We start from the raw sequence: 15825 nt of genomic DNA on the forward strand, positions 1-15825 counted from the left end.
GCGCAGACCTCACAGCTAGGAGACCTGAGTTCAATCCCGCCCTTTTTAAGCGACTTTATCTCACCAGCTAAATTATAAAAGATCCTTTTTGATATTGTGTGATGATAATAATTCCTATTCACACTGAACACACCCAGCGTGAATATGAATAATGATCATGGTTTATGTGGATAAAAGTACATATTGTGATGAGGTGCTGCAGGAAAAAGGGTGGCTGTCAATCAAGTTAGCAAACAAAAGGCGGCTATAAAAGCCCCAGCTGCAGCACACCAACATGATCACCTTGCCCAATCCTCCAAGTCACCAAGGTAGGTGAAGTCGTAGGCATGGAAGATGTCGTATTCAATCAGGTTGTGTTTTCAAGATGGTGGTAAGAAATACTTTTTTTTAGTAGACATCCTGTGGTGAGTACATGCTCCCATAAATTATTAATATAGTTTAAAAACAAAAGTACCAGTAGGAAGAATATATGGTCGCATTATGCTGCACCCAGGAAGGACATGGGGGGGTTTGATTCCCTTTGTTTGCGTTTTGTTGCGACTCTTCTGAAAGTGAAAAGGCTCCAAAAGTGGAGAAATGCTGCCCAACATTAATATTAATAACTGAGCAGTATAGTTTGAATTAGCATATTTTATGGACTATAAGTCACTCCGGAGTAAAAGTCGCACAAGACCAAAAATGCATAATTAGGTAGAAACTGGAGTTATGAACTGGAGTATAAATATGGAAGCCCGTTTCCGTCACTGAAAAAAAAAATATCCTAAAGGTAAGTCCAAATAATGAGATAAAAATCGAAATTATGAGATTAAAAAGTCGAAATTTTGAGATGAGAAAGTTGAAATAATGAGATAAAAAGTCATAAAATTAAAAAGTCAAAATAAAATTTTGAGATAAGAAAGTCAAAATGATGACATAGAAAGTCATAATAATGAGATAAAAAGTCAAAATATCGAGATAAAACATCAAAATTATGAGCTAGAAAGTCATAATGAGATAAAAAAATCGAAATTACGAGATCAAAAAGTCAAAATTTTGAGATAAGAAAGTCAAAATGATGAGATTAAAAGTCAAAATAATGACAAAAAGTCGAAATAACGAGATAAAAAGTCGAAATAACAAGATTAAAAAGTCCAAATTTTGAGATAAGTCAAAATGATGACAGAAAGTCATGATAATGAGATATAAAGTCAAAATATCGAGATAAAAAGCCAAACTATCGAGATAAAACGTCAAAATTATGAGCTAGAAAGTCATAATGAGATAAAAAAATCGAAATGACGAGATCAAAAAGTCAAAATTTTGAGATAAGAAAGTCAAAATGATGAGATTAAAAGTCAAAATAATGACAAAAAGTCGAAATAACGAGATAAAAAGTCGAAATAAGATTAAAAAGTCCAAATTTTGAGATAAAGTCAAAATGATGACAGAAAGTCATGATAATGAGATATAAAGTCAAAATATCAAGATAAAAAATTATGAGATAGAAAGTCATAATGAGATAAAAAGTCGAAATTACGAGATTAAAAAGTCAAAATTTTGAGATAAGAAAGTCAAAATTTTGAGATAAGAAAGTCATAATAATGAGATAAAAAGTTGAAATTACGAGATTAAAAAGTCAAAATTTTGAGATAAGTCATAATAATGAGATAAAAAGTTGAAATTAGGAGATTAAAAAGTCAAAAGTCAGATTAATGAGATTAAAAGTCATAATGAGATAAAAAGTCGAAATGACTTCTTCAAAAACTTCCAAGGTATGGAAGGAATGTCGCTGGTCTATGTGGTGTTAGCATGCTAATGCTAAAGAGGAAGCTAACACCAAGTATAAGTATACAAAGACACGTAATGATCAATGTAACGTTTTATGTCGCAGGTTGCTGTACCGAACAACACAATGAAGTCGTTGCTGTTGGCGTTAAGCGTCGCTCTGCTCTTCACGGCTGGTGAGTGTGCCGCGCTTGACCTACGACCTTTACGGTTCAACAGACAGAAGCATAAGGGGGGGGGGGGGGGTCCTGCAAAGTGAGCTAAGTTAGTTGTCAAGCTGGGCTTGCATGTACGACAGCAAAGATGGCGACCTTTTAAAGGGGCTACATCGCCATGGTAACTTAGACTTAAATCGTAACCACCAAGGCTGGCTTTGCTGAAACGCTTGACGACATTTTGGCTTCCTCAGGCGAAGGGCTGAAGTGCGTTGCGTGTGCGTATCGACCAGGGGACGATCAGTGTTTTGACTTTGAGGTGTATTGTTCCCCGCATCAACAAAACTGTGGTGAATACCAACTCACAGAAAAAGGTACGTTTATTTACTGCAACATTTTCATTTTTCATTTTCATTCAGGAGTCACTCGGCATTCTTGAACTCTTCAATTATTTTTGTTGGGCTCTATAACAAAAATTGTCCAATTAAAGGATACAGGAAGACGACGCCGATGCTAAAACTCCTTGGATAACCAGAGGACTTTGGAATTTTGACTTTAAGTCTTGGAATTTCGACTTTCTATTTCGTAATTTTGACTTTTTGTCTTGTAATTTCGACTTTTTATCTTGTAATTTCGACTTTTTATCTTGTAATTTTGACTTTCTATCTCGTAATTTTGACTTTATCTCGTAATTTTGACTTTCTATCTCGTAATTTTGACTTTATCTCGTAATTTTGACTTTATATCTCGTAATTTTGACTTTATATCTCGTAATTTTGACTTTTTATCTCGTAATTTTGACTTTCTATCTCGTAATTTTGACTTTTTATCTCATAATTTTGACTTTATATCTCGTAATTTTGACTTTATCTCATAATTTTGACTTTTTATCACGTAATTTCGACTTTTTATCACGTAATTTCGACTTTATCTCAAAATTTTGACTTTTTATCTTGTAATTTTGACTTTCTATCTCGTAACTTTGATTTTTTATCTTGTAATTTCGACTTTCTATCCCGTAATTTAGACTTTTTATCTTATAATTTTGACTTTTTGTCTCATAATTTTGACTTTCTGTCTCAAAATTTTGACTTTCTATCTCATAATTTTTACTTTTTGTCTTGTAATTTTGACTTTTTATCTCGTAATTTTGACTTTCTATCTCATAATTTTGACTTTATCTCGTAATTTTGACTTTTTATCTCAAGATTTTGACTTTCTATCTCATAATTTTGACTTTATCTCGTAATTTTGACTTTTTATCTCAAGATTTTGACTTTCTATCTCAAAATTTTGACTTTGTATCTCATAATTTTGACTTTGTATCTCGAAATTTTGACTTTTTATCTCAAAATTTTGACTTCTTATAATTTTGACTTCTTGTCTCATAATTTTGACTTTCTGTCTCAAAATTTTGAATTTCTATCTCGTAATTTGGATTTTCTATCTCGAAATTTCAACTTTATCTCAAAATTTAGATTTTTTATCTTGTAATTTTGACTTTCTATCTCGTGATTTTGATTTTTTTCTAGTAATTTTCGACTTTCTTATCTTAAAATTTTGACTTTTTATCTCATAATTTCAACTTTCTATCTCGTAATTTGGATTTTTTTGTAATTTCGACTTATCTCAAAACTTTGACTTCTTATCTCATAATTTCGACTTTCTCTCTTGTAATTTTGACTTTTTATCTCGTATTTTTGTTATTATTGTTATTATGTGTCTGTGTGTTTTTGTCTTGGCGAATAATCTGGTCCAAAAGTGATCCAAACATCCCAAACGGCGTTGAGTGTGCTGTTGCTGTTAATAACGATGTAATCACGCCGATGCTGTTTTCCTGGTTGTGTCAGACCTACGGCGAGGGTGCATGTCTGATGACGAGTGCCTGCTGTCTGGGAAGGTCGCCATCAAGAGTAAACCCTGCTGCAAAACCGACCTTTGCAATGAACAATAGTTGCTAATAGTTGCTGAGGGTCCTTCGTCCGACCAGCTTCTTAGTAGGTTAGAATGCATTTTTAAAAGAATAAAAAAATATATATACACTTTATACTTGAATTTATGTGTCTTTGCCTACCAATGGCGAGAAGTCCAATGACTACACCGGCTTATCAACACAACTGATTCTTCATTAAGATAAGAACAGCACCTACAAAATAAAAGTTCAAAACAGGAAGTTTTTCAAGTGGGCCCTGAGTTGGTAAAGTTTGGGAACCCCTGCCATGGATATTACACTGTTAATATTAATATAGCACCAAGGTTGTATTAAAAAAAGCAAAGTTCAGCATACAAATATTGCAAATATGTACTGTTAAAAAGTTATAGCTCACTTGTGGATTTACTCTGATGTCACTGGATCAAGCGGGAGGTTGAACTGGTTCTTCTGAAGTGTAAATGGCATGAATAAACTTTATTAACAAGGAGTAAAAGTGCATATTGTGATGAGGTGCTGCAGGACAAAAAGGTGGATGGGTCTTATTAAAAACAACCTCCGAGCTGGAAAACATTCCGATTGTAAACAAGAATAGTGTGCGAACACATAAAAAGGTAGCTATAAAAGTAGAAAATGACGTAATGGCCCCGCACATCATAAAATAACAATCTGTGACGACCACGCAGCTCTTTATTTGACAGGAGCCAAAATAAAGGAAGTCATAAAATGGCAGGAAGTAAACACCAATAACAGTCTGACTTGAGGCGTCGTTTTACAATGAACGCTAAAATCATCACACAGCAACTTAACACTCAAAAGTACATTTCCAAGTACCAATACAAGATTAGCTATCAGCTATTTGAACTATTACCCATAATGCATTGACATTAGTATACATTAGTAGACATTCAAAAAATGTAAAAAAAAAAAAATCTGTGATCGATTATATAATAATCATTATTATATTATTAATTAGCCTATTATTATTATCATCATTATTCTTCTGGTTATTACTACTACTAGTAGGCTATGGTGTTATTATTAGCCTTATTAGCCTGCTTTTGCCCTATTATATAAAATTTGTCAGATTTTTTTGTTTAAAAAAAACAATAAAAAATTTTGAAAAATCTATTTAAAAATATAAAATTATTTAAATATTATTATTTAGATATTTTTTAAGAATATTTTAGGGGGGGCTGAAGCTTTAGGATTAGTTTTTCTAATTCTTTTATCTTATTTATATACTTTTATTTAGTTTTTGAAGGATTCCTTTCTTGTATCATGTATATTTGTACACATAATCCAGGTCAGAAAGACCATTTAAAGTATTTTTAGTTCCAATAATGTTTTCGGGTGACCACAAGCTCTCACGTGTCATTTTTCTCATGTCTCAGAGACGCTTTCATCACATTCAGAGCAACGAACAGGTTCTCCTGTGTACATTCTCATGTGTTTTCATCTTTCAAAGGCCAAAACTGGGCAACTAAGAGGTTTCTCCCTCGTGTGTTTTCAGGTGTGACAGCATCCTTGACTTCCGAGAGAAGGTTTTATCACAAAGTGAGCAACCAAAGGGTTTTTCTCCCGTGTGCTTTCTCATGTGCGATATCATATTACACTTCTGAACGAATCCGTGACCACAAACAGAACATTCAAAAGGTTTTTCTCCCGTGTGCGTCAACATGTGTCGAGTCAGATCGCCCTTTAAAAAAAAGTGTTTTGCGCACACTGTGCAACCAAACGGTTTTTCTCCCGTGTGCGTCAACATGTGTCGGGTTAAATCGCCCTTAAAAGAAAAACGTTTGGCGCAAACTGAGCAAATGTTACTTTTGTTGTGCGTCTGCATATGTCGAGTCAAATAACACTGTGCAGAAAAGCCTTTAGCGCACACTGAGCAATTAAAAGGTTTTTCTCCTGTGTGCGTCTGCATGTGACGAGTCAGATCACACTTTGATGAATAGCCTTTAGCGCAAAATGAGCAAGCAAAGGGTTTTTCCCCTGTGTGCTTTCTCATGTGCGATACCATTTGCGACTTTTGGCAGAATCTTTGAGCACAAACAGAACATGCAAAAGGTTTTTCTCCTGAGTGCGTCAACATGTGTCGAGTCAGGTCGCACTTAAAAAAAAAACTTTTCGCACACACCGAGCAAGTGTATTGTTTTTCTCCCGAGTGCTTCACCATGTGTCGAGTCAAAACAAGCTTTAAGCAAAAGCTTTTCCCGCAAACCGAGCAAATAAAATCCTTTTTTCTTGTGTGTGTCACCATATGTCGAGTCAAGTGATACTTAAAGGAAAAGCTTTTTGTACACACCGAGCAACTGAATGGTTTTTTTCCTGTGTGTTTCACCATGTGAGATACCGCTTGTGGCCTACGCATGAATCTTTGACCGCAAACAGAACAACCAAATGGTTTTTCTCTTGTGTGCATCACCATGTGTCGAATCAAATCGCCCTTAACAGTAAAACTTTTAGCACAAACCGAGCAAACGATATCAGTTTTTCCCGTGTGTCTCAGCGTGTGTCGAGTCAAACACCACTTAGTGGAAAAGCTCTTAGCGCACATGGAGCAACCAAAGGGTTTTCCTGTGTGCTTTCTCATGTGTGATACCATTTGTGACTTTAGCGTGAATCTTTCACGGCAAACAGAGCAACTAAATGGTTGCTCTCCCGTGTGCGTCCTCATGTGCGACATCATTTTTGACTTCTGAACGAATCTCCGACCGCAAACAAAGCAACCAAATGGTTTTTCTCCTGTGTGTGTCAACATGTGTTGAGTCAGATAATACTTAAGAGAAAAGCGTTTCGCGCACACTGAGCAGCTAAATGGTTTTTCTCCTGTGTGCTTCACCATGTGTCTACTCAAAGTGCTCTTATACAAAAAGTTCTCGCCACAAACTGAGCAGGCCAAATCTTTTTTAACCGCGCCCCCCCTTTTAGAGCGTTTAGATCGTTTGTTGACAGTTCGAGTCCTCATATCATCTTCATCCCATTCCTCAGCTTCACTATCTGATAGCGGAGCTAAGAGGTTGTCTGCTTGTGATCCTCCACGGTGGTCTCCATCAGCTTCTGTTGTCATGTGTTGTGGCTCCGCCCCTCTGTTCTCCTCACTTGGACTGTGATGAAGCTGTGAGGACTCACGCGGTTTGTCTTCATGGTCTTCGGTCTTCACAGAGACACCAGTCAGTGGCAACTCCGGGTGGAGAAGATGTTCTCCCTCCTGAGTGAGCCAGAGTTCCTCCTCTTCCTTTTTAATGTGGGGGGGCTGTGGATCCTCCGGCTTCAAAGTGGAGCTCCCACCCTGCATCCGAGCGGGATGTTCTCCTTGATAATCAAGCAGCTGCTGGACGTCTGCAGGACACAAGCGGCACAACCGGTTGAATATCGTTATACAATATACAGTACATGCTGATATTTTGCAGACTGTTTTGTGTTTCAAAGTCAGAAATACTCAGATTTTTACTTAAGTGCAATTTTTGCGGTCGAGTCATTTTCAATGTTAAATACCGCTGAGAGATTAAAATTGCTTTTGATATGGAGTCGCTAATTAACCTAGCATGTTTTTGGAACGTTAGAGAAAACATGCAAACTCCGCATAGGCTAAGGGTGGAATCGAACAAGGGTCTCCTAGCTGTCACCGTTGTCTTTACACAAGCGGTTGTTTTGCTCTTCCAGCGTCTCCGTTTGTCTTTCACGTTCTTTGTTGGACTCTAACTAAGCTAGCAAGCTAACCATCATGGCGGCTCTCACAGCAGGGTCGGTGAATTTAAACGAAAATAAACCCTCTTTAAGCCTCCAAGTTTACGTTTAAGCCTCCAAAGAGACGTTGTAGAAAAACGTCAACTCGCTCACCGTTTTCTGGAGTTCGGGGATTTTTCTCCGTCGATGATTTGCTGGAAGCTGAATCTCTTCCGCTTTCTCTTTGACTGGACGTCGCCATCTTAGCATAGCAGTTCATCTTCGATCACGTCTTTAATCTTCGATTCAGGTATCTTCCAATGCTACACACTTTAGAAAATACGATCTGCGGTTATTCTTACTATCTTTATCGTCAGAGTCTTTAGTTGTTTAATGATAAAAGGCAAACTTCTGAAAGCCACGTCCGCAGATCAGCCTGCCTTCTTCTTCTTCTTCTTCTTCCGCTTCTTATTTTTCTTCTTTTGCATTAATGGCGGGTTGCAGCCATGACCAGAAATGTGTGTACCGCCACCTACCGTATCGGAGTATATAATTTAGGCATTACCTGTGTAACTTGCTGAATATCAGAATCAGAATGCCCTTTATTGTTTTTTATTATATTATTATTATTATTATATTCTTTATTATTCTACATATAGTAGAATGGAATTGCAGCAGCTCCATTTTCAAAAATTTGCAAAAATTAGAAGAATAAATAATAATAAATAACGAAAACTCGAAGGGTTTTTCCGTGCCCTGATACATCTGTATCAAATCCTATTAAATTAAAAAATGCATATTCTATTTTTCTTTTAAAAAAAAAAACAACAACCAAAGATTAGATTACAAAAGAGAAATAATAAAAAATAAACATATCTGCTATATGTTAGATATTAATTGCTTTAATTCTCTAGAGCAGGGGTGGGCAAACTGCGGCCCAGGGGCCACATACAATAGTATTTCATTTAAACTTAACATACGTACAACCTAGCACATCATAATAATGTATTATTATTATATAATTAATTATTATAATATTATTATACATAACATACTATTTGCATTATTATAATAACATAATAATAATAATTCTTCTTGATAATTCTTCTTCTTCAATGCAGCCGAAGCTAAGGCAACATCTCCCAATTCATTATGAAATCCTCGTTTATTGTAAAAATAATATACTTTTTACAATAAATGCTAAAGGCTAAGATGACACGTCATCCATGATCACTGCAATAAAGCAACAGAAGGTTTTTCTCCCGTGTGCTTCCTCATGTGCGACACCTTTTCTGACTCCTCGCCAAATGTTTGACGGCAAACAGAACAACGAAAAGGTTTTTCTCCCACGTGTCTCAATGTGTGTTGAATCAAATTACACTTCAAAGAAAAGCTTCTGTCGCAAAGTGAGCAAATGAATGGTTTTTCTCCCGTGTGCGTCCTTGTGTGTCCGGTCAGATCAGTCTTGGATAAAAAGCGTTTAGGACAAAGTGAGCAACTAAAAGGTTTCTCTCCTGTGTGCGTCTGCATGTGTCGAGTCAGGGTACCCTTCAATGAAAAGCTTTTAGCGCAAATTGAGCAACCAAAAGGTTTTTCTCCTGTGTGCGTACGCATGTGTCTCGTCAGACTGCTCTGAGATATAAAACGTTTAGCACAAACCGAGCATTTTTTACCCGTCTTCTTTTTGGAGGATTCAGAGTGTTTGTTGTCGGTGTGAGTCCTCATATCTGTATCGCTGCTCAAGGGCTCTTCGGTGTCGTCCCCGTCTTCATTCTCAGTAGAGTGTGATGTTACGTCGTCACTATCTGATAGCGGAGCTAAGAGGTTGTGTGCTTGTGATCCTCCACAGTGGTCTCCATCAGCGTCTGTTGTCATGTGTTGTGGCTCCGCCCCTCTGTTCTCCTCACTTGGAGTGTAATGAAACTGCGAGGACTCAAGTGGTTTGTCTTCATGGTCTTCGGTCTTCACAGAGACACCAGTCAGTGGCAACCTGGTGAGATCAGCCTCCTCCTTCCCTAGAAGATGTTCTCCCTCCTGAGTTGTCCATAGTTCCTCCACTTCCTCTTTAATGTGGAGGTGCTGTGCATCCTCCTGCTTGAATGTGGAGCTCCCGCTCTGTGGATGAGGAGGTTCTACTTGATGACTAATCAATTGCTGCACGTCTGCAGGACAAAAACACCACAAACACACTTTGGAAAATGAATGGAAAATGGAAAGCATGGTAAAAGATACATATACATGATACACAAGTATAATACATCTGTATTGAATGCAATTAATATTCAGGGTACATTTTTTATTCATAAATGTCGATTTTTAAGAATCACTCCATCCTTCCACACCTTTCATAAGGAATTTTGCTATTTCTTCTCATCTCTTCAATATATGGACAAAAAAGAAGCTGTGGAACTATCAGACACAGTTGGTGTTTTAAGTTATTTATATGTTTTTTTGTTTTTTTTCCTCCCTTATTTGTATTTTGCTACTTTATTTGGCCATTTTGTCTCCTACAATAGCCTGATTTGTCTTTATTCTGGAATTTGCTCGAAATTGTTGCCACTTTTGTAGGTATATACTCTTTGTATGTTCATTGTTTGTGTTCAGTTCCATTTTTTTAAAAAAAACATTGCGATGCGGAAGTAAAACAAAAAATAAAAATCTAAATAACCTATTTAATAGTAGCAGAACATTTGAATCACAGTTTATTGTTATATAAGCCAGCCCTTCTCAATTATTTTTGACTCTTCCGGTTTCTTTCACATTCTTTGTTTAATGTGCTCACCATCATGGCGGCTCTTCGTTTAACTCGCTCCTCGGCTACTTCTCATCAAATCTCTTTTCATCGCCTCCCAAAATACGTTGTATGGGACATTAACTCGCTCACCGTTATGTGGCGTTTGGGACTTTTTCTCCGTTGATTTGCTGGGAGTTGGTGGCGCTGATTCTCTTCCATCTTCTCTTTGACTGGACGCCGCCATCTTAGCATAGCAGTTCATCTTCTATCACGTCAGTCTTCGCTTCAGATAGCACTCCAATGCTACGTACCCAACTTCCGTTTCATGGGATTTAGAAAATACGAATATCTGAGGTTGTTAATGCTTATTTGTCGTGATTCTGGACAGCTATATAGCCGCCGAACACGACATCTCTTCCCTACCGGAAACACCATCCAGACATGAGACACATCACTTCCTCTACTCGCATTTTTTTTTACAATCGCGATTCGTATTTATTTTTTACATTCCTTAACATAAATAGTGACTAACAATACTTTATATATGTAATATATTGGAGGTTATTTTCTTAGTGACGCTTAGCTTTTTTATCGCTAGCATGCGTAGATTCCACCGTCATATCCGGCCTCCTAATCTACATGAATAAATACAAATAGATTAAACAAAACAGTTAGGGTCGCGAGGGTAATGGAGCCTATCCCAGCTGTTATTGGGCGAGAGGCGGGGTACACCCTGGACTGGTGGCCATCCAATCCCAGGGCACATATAGACAAACAACCATTCACACTCACATTCATGCCTATGGACAATTTGAAGTCGAAAAATTAACCTAGCATGTTTTTGGAATGTGGGAGGAAACCGGAGTACCCGGAGAAAACCCACGCATGCACGGGGAGAACATGCAAACTCCACACAGAGATGGCCGAGGGTGGAATCGAACTCGGGTTTTCTAGCTGTGAGGCCTGCGGACTGACCACCCGCCCACCGTGCAGCCCTAACATTCAACATTAACATTGTAGAAATTATGTTAGAAGATGGTAATACTGTATATTGTCATATTTTTTCATTGTTTTGGTAAAGTTAAATGCTGGTCTCATATCACAGATCCATCTCTGGAAAGGTACTGTAAATCTTTGCTACATCAAAAGTTAGTCACAGCTCTTTATTGACGTTCTCATACATGTACATTGTCTTCTAAACATTTGCAATAATATACCAAATCATATATGTTTCATTCTACCATCATTATATTTCTATACAGTTGTATTATACTTTGGCACTGAGCAACTAAAAGGTTTTTCTTCTGTGTGTTCTCATGTGTGACACCATGTGTGATTTCTGAGAGAACCTTTGAGCACAAACCGAGCAACTAAAGGGTTTTTCTGTGTGTTTTTTCATGTGCGATACCATTAGCGACTTACGAGGAAACCGTTGACCGCAAACAGAGCACCCGAAAGGTTTTACTCCTGTGTGCGTCGGCATGTGATAAGTCAAATGGTGTTTGAAAGCAAAGCTTTTACCGCAAACAGAGCACTGAAAAGGTTTCTCGCCTGTGTGCGTCAGCATGTGTCGAGTCAAGAGACAGTTCAAAGAAAAGCTTTTCGCACAAACTGAGCAACTGAAGGGTTTTTCGCCAGTGTGCGTCAGCATGTGGCGCTTTAAATCACCCTTATAGTAGAAACTTTTAGCACAATCCGAGCAATTGTACGGTTTCTCTCCTGTGTGTGTCAGCATGTGTTGAGTCAGAAGACACTTAAAGGCAAATCTTTTCCCGCAAACGGAGCAACTGAAGCGTTTATCTCCCGTGTGCGTCCGCATGTGTTGAGTCAAAAGACACTTAAAAGCAAATCTTTTCGTACAAACCGAGCAACTAAAAGATTTTTCTTTTGTGTGCGTCAGCATGTGTCGTGTCAAATCACACTTTAAGGAAAATCTTTCAGTACAAACTGAGCAACCAAATGGTTGTTCTCCGCTGTGCGATTTCATGTGTGACACAATTTGCGACTTTTGACAGAATCTTTTACCACAAACGGAACAATCAAAGGGTTTTTCTCCTGTGTGTGTAAGCATGTGTCGAGTCAAATGATCCCTCGAAGAAAAGCGCTTCAAACAACATGAGCAGCCGAAGCGTTTTTCTCCTGTGTGCGTACGCATGTGTCGATTCAAATGACCCTTCGAGGAAAAGCGTTTCACACAACATGAGCAGCTAAAGGGTTTTTCTCCTGTGTGTGTCAGAATGTGTCGAGTCAGATCGCCCTTGAAAGAAAAGCTTTTCCCACAAACTGAGCAAAAGAAGGATTTTTCTCCCGTGTGTGTCACCATATGTCGAGTCAAATTACACTTATTGGAAAAGGTTTTAGCACAAACCGAGCAAAGAAAAGTTTTTTCTACTTTTTCTCCAGTGTGCTTTCTCATGTGTGACACCATTCGGGACTTTCGGAAGAATCTTTGTCCGCAGACAGAACAAGCAAAAGGTTTTTCTCCCGTGTGTGTCAGCACGTGTTCAGTCAAGCGCCACTTTGAAGAAAAGCTTTTCACACATAATGAGCAACTAAAAGGTTTTTCTCCTGTGTGCGTCAACATGTGTCGAGTCAAATCACACTGAAAAGAAAAGCTCTTAGCACAAATGGAGCAAATGAAGGGTTTCTCTCCCGTGTGTGTCCACATGTGTCGAATCAAGCGGCTCTTATAAGAAAAGCTTTTAGCACAAACTGAGCAGGTAATTGGTTTCTTAACCGTCTCCTTTTTAAACCATTCAAAGCTGTTGTCAGTGGGAGTCCTCGTACCGCCTTCCCAGTCCGTAATCCTGCTCAAAGGTTCTTGGGTGTCGTCCCCGTCTTCATCGTCGCTGTCTGATAGCGGAGCTAAGAGGTTTTCTGTTTGTGGTGCTCCGCAGTGGTCTCCATCAGCTTCTGTTGTCATGTGTTGTGGTGAGATGCTGCTCGGAGGCTCCGCCCCTCTGTTCTCCTCACTTGGACTGTGATGAAGCTGTGAGGACTCGGGTGGTTTGTCTTCAAGGTCTTCGTTCTTCACGGTGACAACAGTCAGCGGCCATTTGGTGAGATCGGCCTTCTTGAGACGTAGAAGACACTCTCGCTCCTGAGTGATCCGGAGTTCCTCCTCTTCCTCTTTAATGCGAGGAGACTGTCCATCTTCCTGCTTTAAAGTGGAGCTCCCCTGACCTATCAGCTGCTGGACGTCGGAAGTGCACACCCGACTTAAGGACTCAAGTGGTTTGTCTTCAAGGTCTTCGGTTTTCACCGAGAAACTAGTTAGTGGCAGATTGGTGGGATCTGCCTTCTGCCGCCCGAGAAGACACTTTCCCTCCGGAGTGATCCAAAGTTCCTCCTCTTCCTCTTTAATGTGGGGTGGTTGTGGCTCCTCCTCTTCCTTTTTAACGTGGACCGGCTGTGGATCCTCCTGCTTCACAGTGGAGCGCCACGCAGTGGGACGTTCTTCTTGAGAACCGTTCGGCTGCTGGACGTCTGCAGGACACAAACACAGTTCAGATCAGACATGATCCTTGAACTGGTCTTCTAGAATAACCAGTTTTTTTAGATTTTCCAGAATCTGCACCTATACCTCTATGTTTTAATTTATTCTACCCACGGATCCCCTCCAGGCATGCCCACTCCGCTGTGATTGCTTCCTAACTATGAAGCATATAAGGAATTCTGCCTCTCTGTGACATCACATCACAGTTGGATGGCATCAACCTCTGGAAAAGTAGCTCATTTTCGGCGGCGGCGGCGGTTCGGTGGAGGAAATGACACAGACCGTTTGAGCGGGGGGCAGGAAACTGAAGGAAACACTGGATTAGGGTTAGGAAGAGGTGCAGAGTCTGGAAGATCGAGAAAGCTTTCTGTGTGGGTTATTGTGTGTAGCTGCTCTACAGGAGTCCACAATTCAATACAAAGGCCCGGAAATGAGTATAATAGTTCCCCTTTGAAAACTAAACTGCGTTTGCTGTAAATTTAACCAGTACAGACATCAATGAGGACAATATTAGCTAAACAATGAAACATCTCAACTTTTTATCTTGTTATTTTCACTTTTTATCTCGTTATTATGACTTTCCATCTCGTTATTATGACTTTCTATGTCATAATTTCGACTTTTTATCTTCTTATTTTGAGTTTCTATCTCAAAATTTAGACTTTCTATCTCGTTATTTGGACTTTTTATCTCAGAATTTCAACTTTTTATCTCGTTATTTTGACTTTTTCTCTCATTATGACGTTCTATCTCATAATTTCAACTTTTTATCTCGTAGTTTCGACTTTGTATCTTGAAATTTTGACTTTTTAGCTCGTTATTTCGACTTTTTATCTCATTATTATGATTTTCTATCTCGTTATTTTGACTTTTAATCTTGTTATTTTGACATCACTAGACATCATCAGAGCAACGCACTTTCGGTTATTTTCACAAAATAAAACACCGCCTTACTTTTCTCATACAAAAAAAAAACATAGTGATAAATCACTGCTTTTACTTTGAAAACCAGAAGCGAACCAACTCGCAATATATCCTGCTTGACACTGCCTTTTGGTCCATCATGCTGCTGCTCAGTGTTCAGTCAACGGTTTTTTTTGGCGGTGACGTCACGTCGCGTTGTATGTATGCATGCATCCGGGAACTTCTCGCATACCGCCAGTGTAAACACACTGCATACTCCAAGAGTTAGTATGAGTAGTAGGTAAGTATCAGCCTAAGATAAGCAAGCTAGCGAGCTAACCAGTTAGCCTCGAATTAATTCCTTCGAAACTTAAAAACCCCAAAACACATATTCACAGTAATCATGCTCGTAATTACCTCCAGTCCTCTGGACGTTGACGTAGGGTAGTTTCCCAGCCTTTCTCGCTTGTTCAATTATCAGCAACAGTTTATTGCTCGCCTCCAAATCCCTTTGTGGAAAGATCCTAGCAAGCCTATTGTTCTCTTTACACACTGCAGAGCTCTTAGTCCTGCTAATCTCGTTTTTGGACTCATTCTCTTGACACGGGCGGTTATTTTGCTCCTCCTGTTTCTTCATTTTTTGTCGATCGCATCCTTTGAAATCCGCTGGCTTCGCCAAGCGAACAATCATGGCGGGTCTTTGTTTGACTTGCTCGGCCAGGTTCTCACCATCTCTCTTTACGGTGTTTAAGGTAGCCTCCAAAAGGACGTCGTTGGAAATGTCACCTCGCTCAATGTTATTATTTGTTTTTTTCTCCGTTTGTGATTTGCTGGGAATTGGTGGCACTGATTCTCTCCCACCTTCTCTTTGACTGGACGCCGCCATCTTAGCATAGCAGTGCTCCATCTTCTATTTCGTTTCCATCTTCAATCTTCACCTCCGATAACACCCCAATGCTACGTAATCAACTAATATATAGCATTTTTTTTAAATAAGTCGACTTCAGAGCTGTTCGTTGCTCTATTTGCTGTTAATCTATATAAATGTTTTATCGTCAATGACAGTCGGGAAAGCCACAGCCGCCCAGGAGGCCTCTTCCGCTCTGTTTCTTCTTCGTCGTCGTTTAACAGCGGATGCAGACTACAACAGTGCACTACCGCCACCCTCCGG

The 15825-nt window shown here is 39.0% G+C and overlaps 3 protein-coding genes and 1 long non-coding RNA gene across 4 annotated transcripts; 1 reads left to right on the forward strand and 3 right to left on the reverse strand.

The window, feature by feature from the left end:
* Positions 1 to 1847: 1847 nt before the first annotated feature.
* Positions 1848 to 4263, forward strand: LOC144898229 (uncharacterized). The gene is made up of 3 exons (XR_013627118.1): positions 1848 to 1940; positions 2174 to 2293; positions 3770 to 4263. It is a non-coding gene; the product is annotated as an uncharacterized LOC144898229 (long non-coding RNA).
* A 490-nt stretch (positions 4264 to 4753) lies between these two features.
* On the reverse strand, positions 4754 to 7801 carry LOC131127798 (uncharacterized). The gene is made up of 2 exons (XM_058070038.2): positions 7696 to 7801; positions 4754 to 7194 (listed from the first exon to the last, which is right to left on the reverse strand). Exons 1-2 carry the CDS (start codon positions 7799 to 7801, stop codon positions 5333 to 5335), a joined length of 1968 nt encoding a protein of 655 aa, XP_057926021.2. The 3' UTR covers positions 4754 to 5332.
* Positions 7802 to 8667: 866 nt separating this feature from the next.
* Positions 8668 to 10713, reverse strand: LOC131128342 (uncharacterized). The gene is made up of 2 exons (XM_058071096.2): positions 10406 to 10713; positions 8668 to 9683 (listed from the first exon to the last, which is right to left on the reverse strand). Exons 1-2 carry the CDS (start codon positions 10515 to 10517, stop codon positions 8752 to 8754), a joined length of 1044 nt encoding a protein of 347 aa, XP_057927079.2. The 5' UTR covers positions 10518 to 10713; the 3' UTR covers positions 8668 to 8751.
* A 699-nt stretch (positions 10714 to 11412) lies between these two features.
* Positions 11413 to 15800, reverse strand: LOC131128154 (uncharacterized). Its single transcript, XM_058070750.2, has 2 exons — positions 15072 to 15800; positions 11413 to 13741 (listed from the first exon to the last, which is right to left on the reverse strand). Exons 1-2 carry the CDS (start codon positions 15559 to 15561, stop codon positions 11544 to 11546), a joined length of 2688 nt encoding a protein of 895 aa, XP_057926733.2. The 5' UTR covers positions 15562 to 15800; the 3' UTR covers positions 11413 to 11543.
* Positions 15801 to 15825: the final 25 nt, after the last annotated feature.

This window comes from Doryrhamphus excisus, linkage group LG3 (assembly GCF_037039965.1).
Source record: "Doryrhamphus excisus strain RoL-2023G ecotype Guam linkage group LG3, RoL_Dexc_Guam_v1.1, whole genome shotgun sequence".
NCBI lineage: Eukaryota > Metazoa > Chordata > Actinopteri > Syngnathiformes > Syngnathidae > Doryrhamphus > Doryrhamphus excisus.